We start from the raw sequence: 23,246 nt of genomic DNA on the forward strand, positions 1-23,246 counted from the left end.
GCCACTAGCTTGTACTTCCTAATCATAAAAACTCGCTTACCTTTTCCTGCATGGCCAGTTGTGTAGCGCAGCCTTGTTCCTCCCTCCTTAGGGCACTGGTGATATTACAGTTTATTCAAGTTTTTTTTAAAAAGGTGGGTATTTTTTTTTTTTAATTATGTTTTTTCGACTGCATTGGCAACCATGGCAAATGTTACTGGATGATTTGGCTGTTCTGTTCACTTTGCTATTTCTTTGTGATGTGAATTTTTTTTTTTTTTTTTTTTTTTTTTTTTTGTGGGGTCGTTTGCTCATCTTCAGTGCATCCTGTTGAAATACGAAAAATCCTACGTGCTGACCAGAAAATCCTCATCCAGCAGAGATATTATACATTATACTATCGCTCTTTGAAGCAATCGCAGGTTTCTCCGGATCGCTGGCTCAACCGTTTTGTGTTTTGTTCTGTTTCCCCCCACACACGTTCACACATTCAGCTCCAGTAGAACTTTAAATTGAGTTATCTGAAGCTCCTTTCTTTTATGTTATCATAATGCTTTTAATTTTTGACAGATTACCTTCAGGTCCTTTTCCCCCCCTCGCCCCCCCCCCCTCCTTTTTTTTTAAAGGACTCTTTTTTTTCTTCTTCTTTTTTTTGGGCTGAGTCTGTGTGCAGTGTGTGACTGGAATATAGGTGAATAGGACCCTGGGGGCTCGGCGTGCAAGGATATCTTTATCTGATCCAAATAAGCGATAAAATTGCTGTATCTGTCTATAAAAGCGGAGGAAACGCTCCAGAAGTGTTGGCCTCCTCGGCACGGAGAATTTGTCGGAATCAAATAAGAGGGCGGTCGGTTACATTGTGTATGGAAACACTCTACCTGGCTTGTAACTGACGAGAACTGTGATGTACAGATAATGTATTATTAAAAATCTGAAGCAAGTAATGCAATGACATTAGGATACAGTTTTTGTATTTTTATTCTTGTATAAGGTTATTAGAGGGCTATTGTTCAGCCTCTAGTTCATTCTGTGTTATTTAAATTCTAATATATGAATCATATTTGGATTGAAGTCATGTTCAGGGGCCATGTTGTGTATGTTTTGAGATGTTAAAGCCTTTGAATGTGAATAATTATTGTAAACTATAATATTTTACAGCTTTTTTTCTTACTATATCATACATTTTCTATTTGCTCAGTGATTTAATCATATTCTGCCGATAATTTAATGAATCTGTTCATTCTCTCTCTCTCTCGCTGATTATTTGTTCGCTAGGTCAGTAGATGTTGAATGACGACTTTTCCACTTAATGCTTGGTAGTCCAGTAATTAAAAGCATGTAGGGAATTTAGGCCGACGAAGAAAGCCACGTGTCCTGTTCGTCTGTTAAGTCGCAGTCATGACACGGGAAAAGATGCAGGTTTCACTGGCAAAGGCTTCTCACATCCTGCAGCATGTAAATAAAGTATCAGCCCACCATCTGTCTTTTGTGTCTTGTGCAAATTACTACTCTTTGGTCAATGCAATCGTGTGCGACGCTGTGGCGGGTCGTTGGAGCATTATGTCGATAAAGTAGGACAACTATATGTCACGAGTGAGGCAAAAATGTACGATTAATGTTTCGATTAATCGGGTTACAAAAACGTTGACGTTTCCATCCTTTTTTTTTTCAAGAACGGCCTTATTTCAAATTGACTATCAGGTGAGGAACATGTGAGTGTTCCTATTAGACTTACGCCAAAATAAAGGCAAATGAGCTATGACTTAATATGAAAGCCATCGTATCTATATTAAGTGTTGTGCACTAGTAAGATCAAATAAATTTGCTATCATTCAGATTAGAAGTAGCACACGAGTGAGATATATTACTAATGATTGGGTACCTGAACCTTATGACTGAATATCAACGATGCCGAATAAATCCTTGGAACGACTTCCCAATACAACACGTTTGATCGTTCGGGGTTACAAAAAAAAAATGTGTCCGGCGACTAATAATCTAGTCCCTTGACAGTTTTCGTGACATCACCGCGATCGTTTCCAGTGGAGCGTTTTGCGTGAAATTAATGCACGCATGCAAATGTGTGTGTGTGTGTGTGTGTGTGCGTGTGAGAGTGCGGAGTCCGGATGGAGTGAGACGCGAGTGGGTTATTGGTGGGAGTGGCCCGGACTTTTTGCGTGAGTAGAGCAAGCCAAGCGGCTGCAGGCAGCTAGTGAGATTTCCCGTCAGCCTCTCAGCAAAACAGCCGAGGCGAAGGCGAGGGCGGCGGAGACGACGCGAGGCGAAGGAAGGCGAGGGATGGCGGAGAACAACTCGGAAAGCAGCGGCCCCGCGCACCGCCGGTGTTTGAGCCATTCTTCGGCGGAGAGAAGCCCCCCGCCCGGTGCGGGCTCGTCCAAATGGATCCGGCTGAACGTCGGCGGGACCTATTTTTTAACAACTCGACAGACGTTGTGTCGAGACCCCAAGTCGTTTCTTTACAGGCTGAGCCAAGCTGACCCGGAGCTCGATTCCGACAAGGTAAATGCTATGCTAGTTAGCACTTGGGTCCGCACTTGGTTGTGTGGGTTTTTACTTTTCGATGAAAAAATCTCGTTTTTTTACTAACTGCTTTATTGAACAACCGGATGTTAGTGACGCAGCTACTATCATCGTTTAACTTGATGGTGTTGTATTTTGATAATAAACCGAACGTAAACTGGATTTTCTCCCTTCTCCAAGCTAGTTAGCATTAGCTAAAAGACGAGATTCCTACGGTCACCACATGATTGCCATTTTTTTTTGTTTTTTTAAATTAAAGTCACTCATAGTCATAAGTGACATATAAGTAGGTTATAGGTGTTTTTTTTTTTAGAATAAACCAGCCTAACCCGTGGCGTTTGAATATCCCTTTCGTCACATTTTGTTTTTAATTTTATAATTTCAAACTGCAAACTTTCTCCCGTCGAGGCCGTTGCATTGCGTTACACATGTCGAGCGAATTGGAACATTTTCTCAACCAAGATGGCAAATTGTACCCTTTTAATAGGTTCGATTTTATCATTACAACTGTGCTCTCTTTCATATGGTGGTCGCAAGTGTGTCGTCTGATTTTTGCTCAATGTATATTCACATTTCTTTGTATAGTTTTTTTGTGCCACTGAGGAAGTGTGTCAGAAAAATTCCAGGACTGGTGTCACGAAAGATATATTTCATATGTATGCGTTTTCCCCCTTAAATGTTTGCCAGACGATCAACCAGCACGTTCCACAAAGAGTTTTTGCTGGTTAGGTTCAATCAGTGTGTGAAATGAGATGAGTTGTGACCCGAGCATCCAAAATAGTTCGGGGCCAAGAAGAACATCACCACGCTGGAGCAACTGTTTCGTTTTTCTTTTCCTTTTCGCAAGTTTTAACGGTGTCACCAAGGGAACCCGTTTCAATGACGCGGATGACATAAAGTTGCATGAATGCGAGTCAGAAAGCTGGAAAAGTGCGTTCGACTCCAGTGGGGATTACCTCGATGGAATTTTTTTGGGGGGGGTTTGGATTTGAAAACTCTTTTGTGACACCAGTGCTGGAACTTTATTGACATAGGAGTTGACCCACGAATAGGCCCCTAAATAACACATTTGGTATTTAATTCCCAGAGAAAAATATGATTTATCTCCCCCCATTTAGTATATATGACAACAGCATAAAGTAGGGGTGGGCGAACTTTTTTTTATTTTTATTTTTATAAATCATTTCAAACGGACACACTTATTTAATGAAACACATTCATTTTGAAAAGCATTTAAAAAAAAAATATATATATATATATATATATGGTAGTTAAAATTACTGAATGGTGTTTGGTTAACACAGTGTGTCATCTTTGATTTAGTATTTTGGTACACTTGAGAGTTTTTTTTTATTTTTATAGGTGAAACAATGTCATGCAAAACACATTACAGGACTTTTTTAGAATTCAAATGCTGGGTAGAACAGAGCGGGCCTTGTGTGTCCTGCGAGCCATACTTTGCTCACTCCCGCTTCTAAAAGGGGTGCCCCCCCCCCCATTGGCCCTCCGGCAAGCAGCCACGGTGCCGGTGGCAAGGCGCCCAGCATGAGTAAGAAGCCATTGCCAAGTGGGGTGAGGTGCTGCCGGGGATGAAGTCACTCCTCTCTCCCTGAATGGCCTCCACATGCTCCGCAAGCAGGAGGAGGAGAGAGGACGCATCTGCCGATTTTGAACAGCAAGCCGCCTGTTGGCTCTCAAGCCCGCCGAGCAAGCGTCCCAACACAATGAGTTAGTGTCCGCGTGCACGGCGCGACACACTTTTTTTTTTTTTTTGTTGCGTGCATCGCTGCTGGTTTAACACCTATGATGCTTTTGTTTTCATCCACTTTTATAATCTGCCCGACTTTGCGCTCAACGGGAACAACCGCGGCTCATCTTGCATTTGAATGCCAATATTTTAATCTCCCGATAATCTGCTTGCTTTTTTTGGTCAGTTTATCCTTCAATGCGCGTCGGCTCATGTCGATCCCGTGTCTTAAGTGCGTGACAGACGAACCCTGAGCCATTACTGCCCCTCTCTCTCTCTCGTGAGTGCTGCTTGATTTAGTAGCGCGTTTGGTATGCGAAAGGTTATTAGTGGATGCTTTATCACTTGCCGCTTTTTTCTTAAATTATAAACGTAAAGATAAATGTATAGTGGTTGGAAAATGAACACGTGCGCCAGCCGCAAATTTCGGTTCGAGGCGCAATACAAGAACCTGGTTGAAAAATGTGCGTTTTATGAAGATAGTCGTTCTCTTGTTTTGCCTTCGCAGAAAGTATAAACAAAGATGCTCGATGAAATAGCATCAGTTTTTCCGGGTGGTAGAAAGCGGCTTGAATTTTCACAATTTTGACGTTTCTTTTTGTATGCTTGGTATCGCCAAGCAACGCCCTTCATTGTGCTGTCAAATTTACAGGGATGATTCATTTTTACTTTTATAAGGACTTCAGTGTTGTAACCATAGACTATTTTCACAAAGCGCTGTCACTATTTAATATTTTTAGAATTGATTAATCTATCGACTATTCAGAATTATTTTAATTTTGCATTCAAGTGTATTACAAAATCATTTCTTCCCTGACTACTGTTTATCAACCAGTGATTGGTGTTTATTTCAAACTTTGTATTCATATATAGATTTTTTTTTTAAAGGGAGGGGGGGATGATGTTACCGGTTCGGTCATTGTTTTCCAAAGTAAAAACAGATGTTTGCAAATGTCTTATTTTGATTAAACACAGAAGATAATCAGTCTTCTTCCGTGAAGGACTCCGGAAATTAGTCAACAATTACTGTTGATATGCTGAAATCAAAGCATTTAGACCATTTTAAATGTAAGAAGAAAAAAAAAATGGCTCCAAACGATTACTGGATTATTAAAATAGTTGTCGATTAATTTGATAATCGATTACTTGTCGATTTAATCTTGTCCGCGCTCGCTGTTTATGTGACAAAGAAGTGCAACCGCCTGACATATGCAGCCCCCCCACCGCCCCCCCCCCCACCCCACATCTCAAGTAAATGCAGCATTGTGTTTTGTGTATCAGCTCAGGAGACGAGAGGTTCATTTCTCAGTCATGCATGCTGACGTGCTTCCTCGCTACTCTTGAAAAACTGCATTATTCATGTTGTTGACTGGAGTCTGTTTTGCTTTGTTTTCCAAAGGCTTCATAAGGGAAAATGTTCATCGACAGCCTGAAGCCTGAAAACGGGCCTCACCAGTTTGAATCTTTTGCGGAAATATGAGAGAAGGGAGCGTTTCCTATAAAAGCGGCCTGGATGCCATGCGTGTATTATTTAAAAGATGAAGGCCTATTTGACGATGCCATTACCGCTTCTACTCCGGGGGGGGGGGGGGGGGGGGGATTCTGGCTCCTACGCTACAAGGATCCGACTTCCACTTGGCTAAGTAGCTGCAGTCATGTGACCCGGCGCTCCACTGCATCGTCTTTAAACGCTGCTTCTGTGCGGCTTTCCTTTCTCCTGCAGTGAGCGATGATGATGATGATGATGCTTTCTTTCCCTTCCGTATGTTCCCGAGGCAGTAGCGTGTGAGGCGTCCTTTTGATGGTGTTAATTGTGCAACGTGACCTGCGAAGTCGAATTGAGGGTTGTCTCCGAACGGCTCTTCTCGGCATCATGTGCTCGACACGTGTCCGTCACTGCGTGGTATGCCTCCTTTTTGAGGCCCGGCCACAAGATAAATCATGTAATGTGGCTTGACCCACACTAAACTGACCTGATTCTGCTTGTTGGGGGGCGTTGACACGTTTTTATATAATCTGGCATGTTTGGGTTAAGTGATTGTTTTTGGCCGGTATAAGTCCAGCGTATTTGTCATCAGTATGCAAGTCAAGTGGAGATGTTTTTTTTTTTTTTTTTTTTTAAATACAGTTTGTCTCGACTTTTAGTTTAGGCTTTTATGCATACCAACAAAATCAAAGATCGCTCTAACTGTCTTAAGTATGCCCGATTTGTGCTTCATCTCACCTTATCTTATTTTGACCTCATCACTAGATCATAGATTAATTTCACTAAAAACAGAAAACAAGCTTTTTGTGAAAAAAAAAAAAAAACACAAAATATTTGATATTATTATTTGAGTAATCATTTGGGTCCTTTTTTTTATTTTATTTATTTAAAATTGTCCAAATCCTGTGATATCAGCATATCAATTGGTCACAGATTTCTGTAGTCCTTCATGAAAGACGACTGATAACCTTCTGTGTTTAATCACTTGCAAACATCTGCTCTTACAATGGAGAACAATGACCGAACTGGTAACATAGTGCAGCATCACCCCCCCCCTTTAAAAATAAAAAAATAAAAATCACTATTCCAATATGAAGTATGAAATAATAAACAGTAATTTGTGGAAAAAAATGCTTTTGTAATACATCTTGATGCAGAATTAAAATCAATCAGATTCATCGATTCTAAAATTATTCGATCGTGACGGCACGAGTGAGAGGCCGAGATTTACCACCTACCGGGAATTTTTTTTATCTTCTGTATGCAAACCTGAAAATCGCAGACAAGCTGGACGCGACAATCTTCCACGTGTCCCCGTTGAAAAACTACGACTAAAAAATGAACGCCGATGGCAGTGAATGAGTTCACTGACACCTTCAGGACTTTGGTGGAACGTCAAAAAAGAATGTACCATACATTATTCATGTACAAATATATACACTTTTTTTTTTGTTTCCTGGCTCATTTATGCCCAATAAGCTCTTATGGCCGAATCGAACACAGTCTGGCGTTATTGATTGGCCTTGGTGGAGGTATGCGCTCTACTTTGAGCTCTTGTTTATGAACAAGCTAACAAAGGGCGGTCGTGTGTGTCAGCCAATCCCAAATAGGATAACGCAAAGTGGACGTTTCTGATGCTGAAAACAACTTTGCAGCTTCAAAATCCACATTTGGGTCGTTGCCACACGACTCTTTATACAATTATATCAATTTTTTTCTTTTTTTGCCAGATAAGTGACTAAAGATCCCAAATGGCAAAAGTTGACATGGAGCAAGGAATGTCTGTTGGGCTTCAGTGGGATATTTTTACGACGAAAAGAAGGTCAACCTGCCATCAGAGTGCAGATATTATAAAAGAGCTTGTTACTGGGGCGTTTTTTTTTCTTCTTCTTCCCATAATTGGACGGACGAAATTAACACTTCACGTCTAATGAGGCCCAGCACTCCTGAGACGTGACTTGGGTCTGTCCTGCCGTTTTGGGATTTGAGTGCACTTGAATCCAAGCCCGACACTTTCCTAGCATAAGCATCGGCATGGATTGTCCATAAATGAGAACACAAATGAAATATGCCTTTTGTGCGCACAGAAAATAAGTCTTGGGTCTCACCTGGCGGAAAGATGGGAGCAAAAATTCCGATTGACTTTGGAGTTCTGTGTCAGGGCGGGCCACAAGGCGCTTTCTCCCGGGCTCCCTTGGCGGGTTCAGCCCGCCCCGTCAATCCCCCGCGAGACAAAAGCCGGCCTAATCCGCAGCACTTAGAGAAATACGGGGAATACCCAGCGGTTGCGACGGAATCGGGGGTCAGATCCACGTCCCGTGGGAATAGTAGTAAAGTGATAGTCCACTCGAGAGATTATGAACGCGGGGAGCTGACGCTTGTTTTAAGGTCACATGATGAAAACCGCTGCCTTCATTTCAAACCAAGTTCAGGGATGGCTGAAGGGTTTGCGATCGTTGCGTCGCTGATGTTCCTCCTCTTCTTCCTTCCCAGGATGAAACTGGTGCCTATCTCATTGACAGAGATCCGACTTACTTTGGGCCGGTGCTCAACTACTTGAGGCATGGGAAACTGGTGCTCAACAGGGACTTAGCAGAGGAAGGTAACAAAGATTGCTAGATTTATTTTTTAATTTTTTTTCAACATGCTTAGCAACACTTTGTGTAAACCTAAATCTTTATGCCTGCAAAGCATTTTCTTGTTTCTTTTGTGAGACTGATTTTTTTTTTTAAATACTTTTTTTTATGTCATTTCAGGTGTTCTGGAAGAAGCCGAATTTTACAACATCACATCATTAATAAAGCTCATCAAGGACAAGATCAGGGAAAGGGACTGCAAGACGTCACAGGTGTTCAGACGTTTTGCATTGAAATATTCTCTCAATTTAGAAGCGAAGCCGAGCCCCAAATTTGCCGCTTGTGGATGTCACGTGACCAAACGGAATACACGCGAGCCCGCGATTGGTCGTTACCTGAGCCCTGAGCAACTGTGATGCCATTTTCAAGTGGCAAAATGGCCGCCCCCCTGAGTTCGACTTTTTTTTTGTTAAGAGTGATTCAGAAAATTGATGGATGACTTTTGCTGCTTTATTCAGCTTGTGAATGTCACATGACCAAACTCGGCAAACAGCTGAGCCATAATTGGTCATTTTCTGAGCCCTGAGCAACTGTGATGCCATTTTCAAGTGGCAAAATGGCCGTCACCTTAGAGAGATAAAAACTGGTGGATTTTGTCGCTTTATTCATATTCCACAAACACAATATAAATCCGAATGTCTTGTTTAGGCGGCATTTTCAAGGGGCAAAATGGCCGCCCCGAGATGGGTAGAAACTGGTGGGTTTAGCCACTTTATTCATATTCCACACCACGTTTAGGCTAATGGGTGTATACGAAAATTTGTGGCTTAGGTAACGACCAATCACGGCTCACGTGTATTCAGCAGCTGTGATGTCATTTTCAGTCGACACTTAAGCGGCAAAATGGCCGCCCCCTGAGTTAGATTTTTTTTTTTGTTAAGAGTGGATTCAGAAAATTGATGGATGAATTTTGCTGCTTTAATTCAGCTTGCGAATGTCACATGACCAAACTCGGCAAACAGGTGAGCCATAATTGGTCATTTTCTGAGCCCTGAGCAACTGTGATGCCGTTTTCAAGTGGCAAAATGGCCGCCACCTTAGAGAGATAAAAAACTGGTGGATTCTGTTGCTTTATTCATATTCCACAAACACAATATAAATCCGAATGTCTTGTTTAGACTCGTGGGGAGCACATACAACATAATCTAAAGAAAATTTGGGGCTTGGCTTCCTCTTTAAAAGTGAAAATAAAAATGAATGTAAATTTGACACATCACAGAGAAGTCGAATTTGAATGGTCAAAAAAAAAAAAGCAGTTATGTAAAATGATGCTTCAATATCATGACAAATCAAAATCTTCTCACCTTACGAGATTGGCGAAACCACGCCCCCAATCAACTGTCAATCAACCGTTTTTCCAGGTGCCAGTGAAGCATGTGTACCGAGTGCTTCAGTGCCAGGAAGAGGAACTGACACAGATGGTGTCGACCATGTCGGACGGCTGGAAATTTGAACAGGTAACGCGTCTTCCTGGGAGGGGGCGGAGCCCCGGGGGGGGGAGGGATGACATTCGCAGTCCTGTTTTCCATGTGCTTCACCCACCCCGCTACGCTCACATAGTCCAAACCGAAGCCGAAACCGGCAACTCCCTTCTCTCTGAATGTGCGCAAAACGTGACCCCGGGCGTCCCTTCTGTGCTCTGATTGGTCGTTGCAGTTTGTCAGTATAGGTTACGGGCGGGCCCACCAGTCAGAGTTTCTACTCATTGTGTCAAGGGAGGTGAAGGGAGAGGAGTCTGCTTTGCCAAACAACAGCGGAGAGGTGTGTCCCACGTGTTTCCGTCCACGGGCTGGTCACTGCATGGTCCCCTTGTTGCCCGTACACACAGCCCCCCCCCCACCCCCCCCAGTTGGACAGTTTGTCCCAAGTCCAACACATTTAACAGGAGACGTTCTTTGAGTTGATCCTGTTCATATTGCTTCTTCAAATTAGACCAACAAAGAACGGCTGGCACACGCTTTCGTATGATTTGTATTTGAGTTATACCTGACTCCCATTATTTATTTATTTTTTTATGCTTGTCATCCGCAACTTTTGATTTGTTATACAGGAGCTACACTTGGTTTCCATCCAGAGCTAAAATCGCTAATCTGCTTACACGTGTTAGATGAGAAACTCCTCGAAACATAAGTTGGGCCTCCAAGAATTTGTTTTAAGGGGAATTATCTTCAATTACCTACTGGCCAGTTTAACATGGTTCGAATTTAAAGGGCTGCAGCTGTCAATTTGATTATTCTACTACTACAATCAATTTATCAAGTAATCAGATGAAGATTGATTTTGTTTAATTCATAATAATAATAATGAACTATGAATTATTGTATTTTTTTTTAGGTGTGTCAAAATGAGTGCGTTCATTTTGAGTTCATTTAAAGTTCGTAACGCCACAACTTTTTTAAATGCGCGATTAATGATCACCCCTAACTTGGAAAGCCTGTACTGTGGGAATTCAAGTCGCAATGCAGTCCACGTCAAAATTGAGCAATAATACATTTTTTTTAAATGCATATGTTTGTGAAGACTGGGGTCAAGTTATTTTACGGTTTTAAAAATGTGCCAAATTTCCACAAGTGACTTCATGTTAAAGATTAGATAGCTCTTAATATGAAAAGAAAAATGCATGGAGCTGTCACTAACGTCTTACAAATGCAATTATGCCATCTACTGGCAGAAAAATGACAATTTTATGAATTATTATAAAATTACTATATCAATGACTAAAAGATGTAGCCATATTAGTTTAAAAAAAAATCCACTTTTATGTTACCAAGAGTATGAAAATATTTTATTGTACATTTTGAACAGAAAAAAATATGCGATTAATCGAGTTAACTATTGAAGTCATGCGATTAATTACGATTAAAAAAAATAATCGCCTGACACCTGATTATTATTTTTTTAATTACAGCACTTGGTTACAACTGTGGTTATGTTTAGTGCTCTATAGATTGCATTGAGTTGAGTTTTGAACAACAAAATGTGAATGAAACCGCGTCATCTGTGACTTTGAGTGTTTAAACGGCTGGGCCTCGCCTGGTGAGTGACATGGGTGTCAGCTAACATCGGCGATAGGGTATATTATAAGCATCCGTGCTAATCTTCTGTTTTCAGTTGTGTTTATACAAAACTAAATGATCAGACATGATGTTATCACATAGGTAAGGTTTGTTAGTGTTTGATCCTTTCCAAGAAAAATATGGGAGGTATATGTTTGCTCACTTTGCGGTTTATGATTTTTTGTTTTAGATAAAAAAAAATTCCGAGAGGAGCAACATGACTGCAGCAGCAGTGTCTACTGACTGCCTGTTTGGACACGTGCACAAGGGACAAAATGTTTACAAGTAGCCAGTGTAATCAAGCTGTGCAGTCGAAGGGAGGGCAGACGGGCTTTCTTGACCCGGATTTGCTGTTTGTTTTTGTTTTGTCGTCTTTCGGGGTATACACAGTTTGTTCATTCAGTGCTCGACATTTTTTACGACTTTGTAGGCGCCGTTGAGATCTGAAGGACGAGAAGTTGACTGGTTAAATGTGTTTAAAAAAAAAAAAAGGAATAATAATTTGCGTTTCACCACAACAAGCTCGCGCTGACCCGATCACGTTCCTCACTGACTTGTGAAGTTGCATGTTGACTTCATGTGGTCGAGTAGCCCCAAACACCCCCCCCCCCCAACCCCACACCTCCCCGCCCTCTTCAGTTTTTCAGTCACTGTAAGCAGACCATATTTGGTGTCTTTGCGTTATTACCTTCTGTAGGTTATTCTGATTGCTCTTTTCTGGAGGCACATGCTTTCATTTTTACCCTTAATTTGTTCTCCCTGTTCTTGTCTGTAATTGTGTACCTGTCTACAAATGTAAAAGATACTAAAGGGTAACATTTTGCAATATACAGTGGTACCTTGACTTGCAAGTAAATGCCTAAACTTACAAATGTTTTAAGTTATGAGCCATTGCTTGTTTTTGTTTTTTGTTTTAATAGCCAGGCTTCATTTAAGTTGCTGCTCAAGTGAAGTGAGGGGGGGGGTTGGATGGAGCAATTTCTGTGCTGAGACACCCTCACATGTGGGCAAGGAGAGCCAAAGTGTTGAATGGAATAGATGATAAAACACACAAATGTTCATATAATGAGAACATTCTCAAGGAGCTCACACTGAAATAAGCAGCCAACCAGACTCCTGATCCTGATGTCACTTACTCAGCCACGCCCCTTAAAGGCACACATTCTTTAAATTATTATTGTTTTGATTTTATATAACTTTTTTTTTCTTTAGAAAAACTATTTTAAAAAAAATGGTAGGGGAGGGCTTGAGCGAATTATTTGCTTTCCTATCTGCTTCAACTAAAAATTATTTTTAATTGATTAATCTGTTCTGGTTAATTTTTCCAGTTTTTAATTTTTGTCACTTTTATTCAAAAATATGATGCGATTTCAAATGGACCGTGCAGAAAAAGCCTAAACAAATAAACAGTGATTCAGTTACTGCTTTGGTCCGCAAAAATGTTGATTGGTTTTCCCAAGTAGAAGCAGATATTTGCAAATGGTTCGTTTTGAAAAAAACACAAAGATAATTTGGCTGCTTTCATGGAGGACGACCGCAATGTGAAAATATTTCCTCCAGAAATGCTTAATTTTGGAGGATTTTGGACAATTTTGAACTCTTGTCTAAACAAATAACTGCTTATCAAAAATAATTATCAATTCAGTAAAAAAAAAAAATAAAAAAAAAAGAGTAAGTAAAGGTACCACTGTACCTGTTTTGTTGTAATCTGAAAAAGTACTGTTAAAGTTGTCAAAGGGTAACTGATTCAGTTTCTTGCAGGAAGCTCATCAACTCGCCCAATTGTGTACATTAAAAAAAATAATAATAATAATTTACTCATCTTTGCTGTCTTGTCTTTCCAGCTGGTCAGCATCGGCTCTTCTTACAACTACGGCAACGAAGACCAAGCTGAGTTCCTGTGTGTTGTCTCCAAGGAGCTGCACAATCAATCCTATGGGACAAACAGTGAGCCCAGCGAGAAGGCGAAGGTGTGTGTCCGGGGGGGGGGCGGGCAAATGTAGGCAAAGTAGAACCCGTTGAGGTTGTGTCTTTGCACCACGTCGTGTACTGTACATATGTTTTGCATGTGATGTGTCAATGGTTAACATCTGTTTTGTGCTGCTTCTTCTTTTTTTTGGAGTTGGTTTTTCCGCCCTTTCCCTCCTCTCCCGCACGTGTCCACCTCTCATTCAAGTCTGTTGTTTCTAAAAACGTGTGTCTCTCTTGTCTTCTGTGCCGTCCGCATGCTGCATGTTGCTCAGAGCGACGACGAAGACACGGATTATGAAATGAATGATTCTGATTAGGGTTGAGTACTTACAAACTCACTGGTGAGCGCTCAACTGGCGATAGTGCCCCCCCCCCCACCACCACCACCACCACCCCGTCTCCCCCCCGTCCCCTTCCTAGCCTTTCACTTTGCCTTTATGTCCTTGGTGACGTGTTACTCTTGTTCTGAGAGGTTTCTGATGTGCCTTCAGGAGCAACTCCAGCTGGAAATGAATTTGAGTAGCTGTCAAAAAGCTCAAGCTAATGAATGCGGGGGGGGGGGGGGGGTTGTAGGTTTATTATTAGAATGAGAACACTAACGAGAAACGTTCTCGTTCAAACGACAAAGAAGCATATTAAATTTTTTTACCCCCCCCCCCCCCGTGTCACTTGAGATCAGGGGTCTGCAACCTTTCCTGTCAAAAAGAGGCCATTTAAGGACAAATAGATAACCAAGAATGTGTCTGGCGCCGCAAAACATTTGAAGATTGTGATGAAGGAAACGGTGTGTTAGTGTTAGTCTAATGTACCGAGAGGCCCGAGAGCTAATTAGAGCTAAACACAAAAATATACAGCTTCAAATGCTTTGACATTCATTTTCTTCAACTTTTCGTCTTTAGTTTTTGGATTTTGTGTGCGTGTCCTCATTTTTCATACATTTATAGACTTTTCCGGCTTTCTCTAAATTGTAAGACATTTTTCAGCAATTTTATGGACATATTCTGGTCATTTTCTGGCTCTTTACTTCCTTTTTGGGACATTTTATGGCTATTTTTTACCTGTCTTTTTTGCCAGCAAATTTTTGGCAATTTTGTGGACATTTTATGGTAATTGTTGTGATTTATTGTGTTTTGGAACATTTTATAGTTACTTTTTGAATGTTTTCTTTTCTGCTTGTTTTTCTTTTTCTTTTTTTTTTAAATAAAATGTCATTGTTTTTTTGTGAGGGGCAATTCAAAAAATATGTTATGGTAATTTTCTGCCTTTTGTTTTTGGACATTTTCTTTTCTGCCTTTTTTATTCAATGCTTTGGCAATTTCATGGGCAGTTTATGATAATGTTCCTCTTCATTTTTGGAGGTTTTATGAACATTTTTTGGATATGTTTAGGTAATCAAAAAATATATATTTTTCTGACTACTTAAAAATTTTGATTTTTTAAAAATATTTAATTATTTTTTTCTTCTTTTTTTAATATATAAATCATTAATTCATTTGAAGAATATTTTCTAAAAAAAAAAAAAAATGCCGCAGGTTGCAGCCCCCTGCTTTAGGGGCTCCATACATGTTATAACTCAATTGGGGGCTGGGTGGGGGGGGGGGGGGGGGGCGGGGAGGAGAGGAGTCACAAGTGCCTCAAAATTCTCCAGGAACCTTCCTTAGTTCACGCTTCAACTCTCCATCAAGCTTACTGATTTCACGCACTGCAAAAAATGAAAAATGTTGCTTTCACGTCACCTAAATACTGTCTCGTAATTTCCATTTTATTTGACTTTTTTTCTCCCGAACAGATTCTCCAGGAAAGAGGTTCGCGTATGTGAGGACGACCGAGTATTAGGAGCTCCAGGTGTTATGATGCAAACATATCATCCTCGTGGGAAACTATTTGGCACAAGAGGAGATCCAAGCGGGGTGTTGTTGTGCATTTCTTTTGCGTTTCCCTCCATTTTAGTTTTGGATGTAAATATGACTGCTTACTGACAATTGGTGCCTGTACATTTGAACTGGAACTTATAAACTTGGCAGTTTTTTTTTTTTCTTCTTCCTTACTTAAAAAAATAATAATAATTAAGCTAATTGAAAAAAAAACATGGCCGTCATCATATCGGCCAGTGATTCTCTCAGGGTCATCTATCTATCTATCTATTGACTTAATGATATCCTCCAGCTTGATCTGGCAAGGGATCCCGACGCTCTTTGTAATTCAAAAGCGTCACATTGTTTGGAGATGGCAAGAAGGGAATTTGCATTTATTTAAAAAAAAAATTTTTTTGAAGTCAACCACTTTTCTATCTTTTTTTTTTTTATTATTATTATTTTTTTTTTGCAGCTTCGTCGAGGTTTGTGGTCATGGTACCTACTGCATCATTCTGTAGCGCCATGCACTGTCTTCCAACAAGGCCTCTTGAATCCACATTAGTGTGGTAATAATAGTTCAACCTTTTTGTCCTCTTAAATAGGACATTTCAGACTCAAAATTGCTGCAGCTCATTTAAAAAACAAAAACAAAAAAACAACAACTCTGTTTTAAATAATTTAATTGGAGACATCATGTTTATATATTGGAAGTGAACTGCTTTATATGATGTAGTTTTGTTTTACGGTAATGTTGTCCAATTTCAGGAACATTTTTTTTTCCCCCCCAGACTGACTTATTTGTATTGATTTTGTTTGAGGGAGCATCTCTTTTTATATCAGTTTTGGGGGTAGAAGAAGTATTTTGGGGTGTAGGAGGATTGTGGACTGGAACTTTTTCTTTCTTTCTTTCTTTTTTTCTTTTTTTTTGAAGACAGTGAACAAAAGCTCTGTTCATATCCAGAGAATTTAGTTTTGGTGTAAATAATCAAAAAAACAATATTGATATTTAACTCTTTAAAAAAAAAAATGCACGTTTTGTACACTGTATAGAAAAACCGCGACTTCAAATGGAAGTTGTACTGGATCTTTTTCAACAACAAAAAGAGAGAAAAAAAAAAGATTATTACCCTCTGTTTTTGCATAGTTTGTACAGGATTTGAGAGCTTTCTGAGTGAGATTGAACAAGGTGTCTTTTCACTGAGAACATGCCTCTCCATGTTTTATTAACAATAACAAAGCCATACTTGGCTTTGAAGTTGACTGTTACATTATATATATATTTTTCTCCTGCCGTGCGATAGATTCTACTAGACATTTTTGAAATGTGTAGTTAATACACAGCATTGCAAGCACTACAGTGGGGGTGGGGGGGGGGGGGGGTGGGGGGGGGGGGGGAACGACACTGTGCACATTGCTAACAGCCTGTAATGTTACTGTACATACTGCAATTTCAAACACTTTTTTTTTTTAAAGGTTTTTTTGGGGGGGGGGGTTTGATGTGCAGTTTTGATAGTTTGAAACGATTTAATTCACAATTAATCATTTGGTGTTGCCTTGTTTTCCCCCCCTCCTCCCCTAATGACCAAAATCCAATGTCTTACGTGTTTTGCACACATTGATCTTGAGTGTCAGGGAAGAGCAAACGTCTTCTTTTTTTATTTTTATTATTATTATTATTGCCGGCACACTTTGTACATATGGACTCGTTTAACAACACTTCCATTTATTCACACGTACACTTGACGAAAGCCGTTTTCTAAGTATTGATGCATGTTTTTTGATATAGACACACGTTTCCCCTCACAAAAGGGCTTTTTAAGTATAAAAAAACAACAAAAAAAACAATTACAAATTAGATTAGCAAAAAGGTTCAATCGGAGTCGAGTGGATGTTCTGCAAGTGCTAGGCCGTGTTTACATTTGCTCTAGTATTCTGAAGCCTTCCAAACGTGCCCAGTGTTGCACTCCCTAATGCATGTAAAAACGGTGTGTGATGGCGCCTATGGCAACGAGCACTCCGCGTGTAGTGATGAACACAGACATGCTGACTGATGTTAAGGACACTCCATCCGCCAGGTTCAAGGGGGGGGGGGGGGGGGGGGGTGGAAGGGGGCTGAGAAAATAATTTAGAAATGTATTTTAAAATATCAAATAAAATGCTGGAGGGGTTCAACTGGGGCTACACGGGTTTCTCCCTCCCCCGGTGTAGCGCCAACCCTGCCATCCGCCCACTCGAGCGTTGCAGACAATCTTGATTTCCGCCCTCCTGTTGGCAACTTGACAAAACTTACCTCTATGGGGTTTAGAGCAGTTGCTTTTTTTTTTTGCGTGTTTAAGGCGGGAGGGTACCTTTTGCAATGAGATTTCTTATTTTCTTGTTTGTGGTTCTGTAACCTCAGTGGAGACGTTCTGGCGAGGTGTTCCGATGCTTACGGCCCTTCACAGTCATGTGCAGTTGATCATGTGGCATGTGTAATATTTGTGTGTGACGGAAAATCTTATCAGAGCTGTAGCCTACTACTCTTAAGTGCCCTGTTTGTTTTTTGCATTTAATAAGCCACAGACCACCGCCATGCATGAATCGAGATTACATTTGTAAAAGTGTAAAAGAATGGTTTGTCAGGTTTTTTTTTCCCTTTGATCTGACAGGTACATCAATGATTAATGTCCTCATATCACTTAGTACATCACTTCTATATGATCTTATGCAATGTGTATAAACTGAATAAGGTTAAGGGGATGAATCTATTGTGGTCTTGCGCAAGGAAAACCCAATAAAAAAAAAGTTGTCATTCATATGAGTCTGAGTGGATTTATTTTATTTAGCGTGGTTTTAAAGAAAATGGCTCTCTATAAGCGGTTATAAAAACGGTCAATATAATAATCGGTTGGTTGTACATACTTGTTCAATTCATTGGAGAAGTGGGATTCATTGTGCTGCTCCCACTGGTAGGCCTGCATTGGCCACTGGGGGGCAGTGTGCCTAAATGAGTAACCTAAACCATTTCCACAAAGCAAAAAAAGCCCTACCAGCCAGAGTTTGGCTTTACTGAGATGGGTGATAATTGTCTGCTTAATGTGTTGCGCCACTGTTTGCTGTGGTCAAATACGGTATACGTCGCTGGAACGGTTATCGCAACTATTAGCCCCACCAGTAGCGTTTTGCATTTTATTTTAGCATTAAGCTAGCAGGGGCATTCTTAAGGAATTTTTAAAAATAAACAACGTGCCATTCTCCTTGTCTTAAGTTTAGTTTGATCGTAAACTTCAACTGTCTGGGAGTAGCAATAGTTGTTCACCATGATTTGTTTTATGATAAATAGCGACCTCTTTCGTTCTGTCCTTTAAATGCATCAGTGTTTAAATGGTGCGCCCGGAGCATAGCTGCCGCAAATATTGCCAGTTTAGAAATACAGTATAACTAGTTAATTTACATATATATATATATATATATATATTTTTTAAATAAATCATGAAATGGTATGGTAAAACTCTATGCATTATATTTGATAAATTTCCTCTTATGTCTTGTCTTAAATGTACATAAAATGTTGTAATGTATCAATCAGGCGTAAAGTTCGCCCACCACTCAAAGATATTTAAGCAATCAAGATAGAAACCAGTGAGCGTTCCTGCTCGTCCATGAAAAGTGCATAGTAAAATAAAAGGTAATTCAACAAAAAGCACCCGCGTATATTTGCAAGGTGTGTCCACAGTTATTCATCGTCAAGGGGCGTGTGAGGAAATTAGCACCTGTTAAAGTTGATGAAAGAAACGACTGAAATCTTTATGGTTAATCAGCAGAAACTACTCTACTCGAATGAAACAAAATATGAAATTCAACCGGTTCTTAATGCAAGAATTGCTGACATTTAAAAAGACGGAAACTAAAACATCCAAAAACGACTTGTGGAACGTACTGTTCTTATTCAAGCGAAGGCGGAAGTAAACGGTGGATGAAATTTTTCTCGATCCTCTTTGAGTCTGGCTTGAGTCGAAGCGGGTGTTTTTTTTTTCTTCAGGAGGGAAACTTTACAAGGTTTAACGCAATTTGAACACGTTTAATTCCCATAGTTTTGTCCCCCGAGCCAAATCAAGCACACTGAAAGGTAAGAGCGCACCTCCACGACAGAACGCGCGAGTTTTGTCGCGTATAAAGCTCTTTTACCCGCTTCCTTTTGCGCCATTTTCGCTAGTTTTATAATGCACTAATGTAATGTGCGCCCCGGCGCAGATGTTCTTTGTCCTCATTCTTAACGTTCTCGCTTGTTTTCTTTTAACCGAATATCGACTGGCTCGCGGGGGATGTATGGAAGGACTGCGAGTTGTTCCGCGGTTCCGCTCCTTGTTGGCGGAATGTGTTCAAATCAAGTGCATTTGCGCCATTTTTTGTGCTGCATCAGGCCGTGACAGTCGCTAACTGCGCCTGTTGGTGGTTCTGGCGCACATGAGTTAGCTTCGCGAGCTAACCCGCTAGCTGGCTAATCAATTACCTAAGCGCGTTTAACTCCGCCTGACCCAAAAAACGAAGAGATGAAACCGTGAAGAACAATATTAAGTTAGGTCTTTATAGAATAGGAAGTGGAAAAGCACACTACTCTTAGCTTAAAGCTAGGAAATTATGGACATGCTAACCACGGTGGGGAGCTAGCTCTGTTAGCCACCTAGCGGTAAAGACAAACCGGTCCAATCTGTCACTTTTTAAGCTTAAAAGTCTGTTTTCTCGCCAGCACCCTAACGAATGGAGCACATAAACAAAGCCGTTAAAACGCCAAAGGGCAGAGTGGCAACTTGTTATGTTCGTGTTTTGAACGTCCGCATTTGTGAGAAATGCAACCTTTATATTCACAGTTCACATTTTTGGAGCAACATAAGCGACAGGGTTACTCCGTTTTACCTTATTAAAGTTAAAAGCTGCAAGTAGTGTGCTCAAGATAATTCGTTGCTGAGGTTAAATATGTACCTGGCTCACACACATTAAAATGTCCCAAAAATTCAATACACAGAATAAAAACATTATGTTTTTCTATCTGTCACTATATGTCAGTGGCATAGATAGACAAACAAAATGCTGGTTATTTGAAATAAATAAGTGGAATGGTGTAATTTCCCACGGTGTGATGCCATTGATAGGAATGAAAGTAGTCTAGTTATTATTGTAACCAGGCGGTTGAGCTGTGTCAACGGGACTAACCAAGTCACAATTTACATGTCAAAAGGGCCGAGGGAAACCATAACTGCAATGTGGCCTGTGGGCTGGTTGACACCTCAGAGCTTCTGTTTAAGTTTTAATATAGTTTTTACTTCTTCATTATAGGAGTCCACAAATCATGTCTGGCATTGCATTGAGCCGGCTTGCCCAGGAGCGCAAAGCATGGCGGAAGGATCATCCTTTTGTAAGTATAAATTGAACCCTCACCAATGGCAAGACATGTTACATTCTCCTGAATGTCTGTTCTGTCCCTACAGGGATTTGTTGCTGTACCAACAAAAAACCCGGATGGAACCATGAACCTCATGAACTGGGAGTGTGCCATCCCTGGCAAAAAGGGGGTAAAGTTCCATTTAATGATCATTCTAATTAAACAGAATTCATTTCAAATGAGACATGTGATTGTTTTCCCATATAAGATGTGTACAGTGTACTGTTCAACACTTGCTTGAATTTCGAAATCAAAACGCGTGAGCCGTACTCGGATCTTCCGTATTTGCGAAGCTGATCACATAATTGCGTGTCACCAGACTCCGTGGGAAGGAGGCCTTTTCAAACTGCGCATGTTGTTCAAGGATGACTATCCTTCATCGCCTCCAAAATGTGAGTTGCCTTCCTTTTTCCTAGCATGTTTACTTTGATGCAAGTGGGAGTCTCCGTAGTGGAATAGAAGGCCACTTGTTGGTCTCTTCCTCGTGTAGATTATTACAATGCGTTCCTCGGATTTTACAGTGTCTCTGTTCTATTACTGGTTTCCACTAACTCCATTTCATGGTCACAATAGCAAATAGCTACATATCAAGTGCGCTGTGTCCAGATGGTACATGCTTGTGTTTGTTTGTTGTGGTTATCGCACTGATTTCGTAACAGCTTTTTTTTTTTTTTTTTTTTTCACAGGTAAATTTGAGCCTCCTCTCTTTCATCCAAATGTTTATCCATCAGGCACCGTATGCCTTTCGATCCTAGAGGAGGACAAGGACTGGAGACCGGCCATTACAATAAAGCAGGTTTGCACTGCATAAGCTCCCATCAATAAGGGTTGAAATGACGAAACGAGTAACACGAACATTTCAAAACGTCTTAAGTGGAAAATCTCTTTCTCTGTTTGTGTTCATTTGATATTGAAAAAGTAGACTCTGCAAAGCACAACTAACTCACCACAACGGCTCGTCTAAAATCGGCAATGCGTATTCATGAATTCATGTTGCCAATACTCAATTAAGTGACCCTATTTGGTGGTAGTTACTTCTGGCGCTTCACATGAAAATACAAGTTAAAAAAATATATATAGTTTCATTTTTTTTTTTCTCTCTCTGGGTAATTTCTCCCGCAGATCCTATTAGGTATTCAGGAACTCCTAAACGAGCCCAATATCCAGGATCCAGCCCAAGCAGAGGCTTACACAATCTACTGGTAAGACACGCGTTCTGTAACAGTCTGTCGAACGTAACAAAATGTCAGCACAAGGTGTCAAATGCCACTCAGAAAGATGAAGATGGACTTTTCAGTTACTGATGGAGAGTCCTGCATTTTATTTTATTCTATTTTATTTTTTAATTAATTGAACCACAAAAACATGCCATGATTGTCAAGGGTGAAACGGATTGCTTCAAAACCAATACAGTACTGTATTTAGAGTAATACGTAAGTATATTATTATTGCTAAAAAAAACAAAGTGTGGAGAAGTCTCTGTTGCTGAAAAAAAAATTATATATAAAAAAAAAAGATATACAGTAGACTTTGTGGCACGGTGCAACATTTCCCCAAAAGAACACCAGATGTTGCAGTTTTTCCCTGAGGGAAAGGATTTGATTTCTTGCTTTGTCACAAAGTGGCATTTCAGGATCCTGATGCTTTTTCGTTTTTTTTTTTTTTGCAGCCAAAACAGAGTAGATTACGAAAAAAGAGTCCGATCACAAGCCAAAAAGTTCTCCCCCTCGTAAGGGCAAGGACGGGTGTCGTGCCGTGGCAGAAGGAATCACCTCCCCCGCTCAAGTCACAATGAATGTGCTCCCCTCACATCGGGACTTGCTTAAAGACTTCTATTTAAACTTTACACATTCTGTGCCATCCACACCCCCCCCCTCCCATTTGACCTGTCTTTGGGTTTGTTTTTGCTCCATTGGTTTTGCTTTTAATCGCCAGTCGGTGCGTAACGCTGAGAGGGGATCGGAGCTTCAGCACCCCGCTCGTTTCTTTAAAGCATTGTCTTATGTGGTGCGAGGGACGCGACTCCAACCCAGTTTCGAGTCCATGCAAGATGGCCGTCATCCATGTCCAAGGAAAAACTTTTTTTTGTTGGGCTCCTCTTTTTTCTTTTTTTCTTTTCCCCCCCACACGTTCATTGTAAAAATGTCTGCTTATTTCATTGTCAGTATCTCAACTGCTGTATAATGAATGGCACTTTTATACTGTTGTATTTCACTTAGTGTCTCTAGATGGTTCTGTCTAATTCTTTCCTGGGTTTTTCTATTCAGCATGCTGTAACATATGATAGAATCTGCTGCCTTGGCTGTCTTTTTGTTAATTCCGAGTGTTCTAGGTTTTTGGATGAATAAAAAGGCTGCGATGACCGAGGCAGGTAGGCATACCATTGTATCAGACTTTAAGGTTATACGGTGCTTTGTTCATGTATGTGTTGGCGTAAATAAAACTTTCTACAAAAGTTGTATTGTACAAACGGTGTTCTCTCAATTTCCAGTGTTTTTGGTTTTCTTTTCCATCCAATCAGATTTTAGCCCCTTGTTGCATTGCCAATTTAA

At 40.5% G+C, this 23,246-nt stretch overlaps 2 protein-coding genes across 5 annotated transcripts; both read left to right on the forward strand.

Moving 5' to 3' along the window:
- Positions 1-2,069: 2,069 nt before the first annotated feature.
- On the forward strand, positions 2,070-15,491 carry kctd5b (potassium channel tetramerization domain containing 5b). 4 transcript variants are annotated; one of them, XM_086065300.1, is made up of 8 exons: positions 2,070-2,499; positions 8,247-8,355; positions 8,510-8,601; positions 9,751-9,846; positions 10,046-10,150; positions 13,290-13,415; positions 13,689-13,757; positions 15,206-15,491. In XM_086065300.1, the coding sequence occupies exons 1-7, from the start codon at positions 2,278-2,280 to the stop codon at positions 13,731-13,733; spliced, it is 795 nt and encodes a 264-aa protein (XP_085921426.1). In that variant the 5' UTR covers positions 2,070-2,277; the 3' UTR covers positions 13,734-13,757; positions 15,206-15,491. The 4 variants fall into 4 exon arrangements, with proteins under 4 accessions (XP_085921426.1, XP_085921427.1, XP_085921428.1 ...); XM_086065301.1 differs by lacking the exon at positions 13,689-13,757; XM_086065302.1 differs by lacking the exon at positions 10,046-10,150 and having other exon boundaries at positions 2,071-2,499.
- A 3,724-nt stretch (positions 15,492-19,215) lies between these two features.
- On the forward strand, positions 19,216-23,149 carry ube2ib (ubiquitin-conjugating enzyme E2Ib). The gene is made up of 7 exons (XM_086064989.1): positions 19,216-19,380; positions 20,589-20,667; positions 20,741-20,824; positions 21,014-21,086; positions 21,381-21,490; positions 21,817-21,896; positions 22,364-23,149. The coding sequence occupies exons 2-7, from the start codon at positions 20,602-20,604 to the stop codon at positions 22,425-22,427; spliced, it is 477 nt and encodes a 158-aa protein (XP_085921115.1). The 5' UTR covers positions 19,216-19,380; positions 20,589-20,601; the 3' UTR covers positions 22,428-23,149.
- Positions 23,150-23,246: the final 97 nt, after the last annotated feature.

This window comes from Leptonotus elevatus, chromosome 20 (assembly GCF_054856555.1).
Source record: "Leptonotus elevatus isolate MCC_2025b chromosome 20, RoL_Lele_1.0, whole genome shotgun sequence".
In the NCBI taxonomy this organism is placed as follows: domain Eukaryota; kingdom Metazoa; phylum Chordata; class Actinopteri; order Syngnathiformes; family Syngnathidae; genus Leptonotus; species Leptonotus elevatus.

What these genes read in the sequence shown, in the direction of transcription:
- kctd5b (XM_086065300.1), top strand. Translation starts at nt 2,278, where the DNA reads ATGGCGGAGAACAACTCGGAAAGCAGCGGCCCCGCGCACCGCCGGTGT. An exon ending in ACGGCTGGAAATTTGAACAG is followed by an intron (nt 9,847 to 10,045) that starts GTAACGCGTCTT and finishes TGGTCGTTGCAG; the next exon opens with TTTGTCAGTATAGGTTACGG. An exon ending in AGCCCAGCGAGAAGGCGAAG is followed by an intron (nt 13,416 to 13,688) that starts GTGTGTGTCCGG and finishes CATGTTGCTCAG; the next exon opens with AGCGACGACGAAGACACGGA.
- ube2ib (XM_086064989.1), top strand. Translation starts at nt 20,602, where the DNA reads ATGTCTGGCATTGCATTGAGCCGGCTTGCCCAGGAGCGCAAAGCATGG. An exon ending in GGCGGAAGGATCATCCTTTT is followed by an intron (nt 20,668 to 20,740) that starts GTAAGTATAAAT and finishes CTGTCCCTACAG; the next exon opens with GGATTTGTTGCTGTACCAAC. An exon ending in GAGGCTTACACAATCTACTG is followed by an intron (nt 21,897 to 22,363) that starts GTAAGACACGCG and finishes TTTTTTTTGCAG; the next exon opens with CCAAAACAGAGTAGATTACG.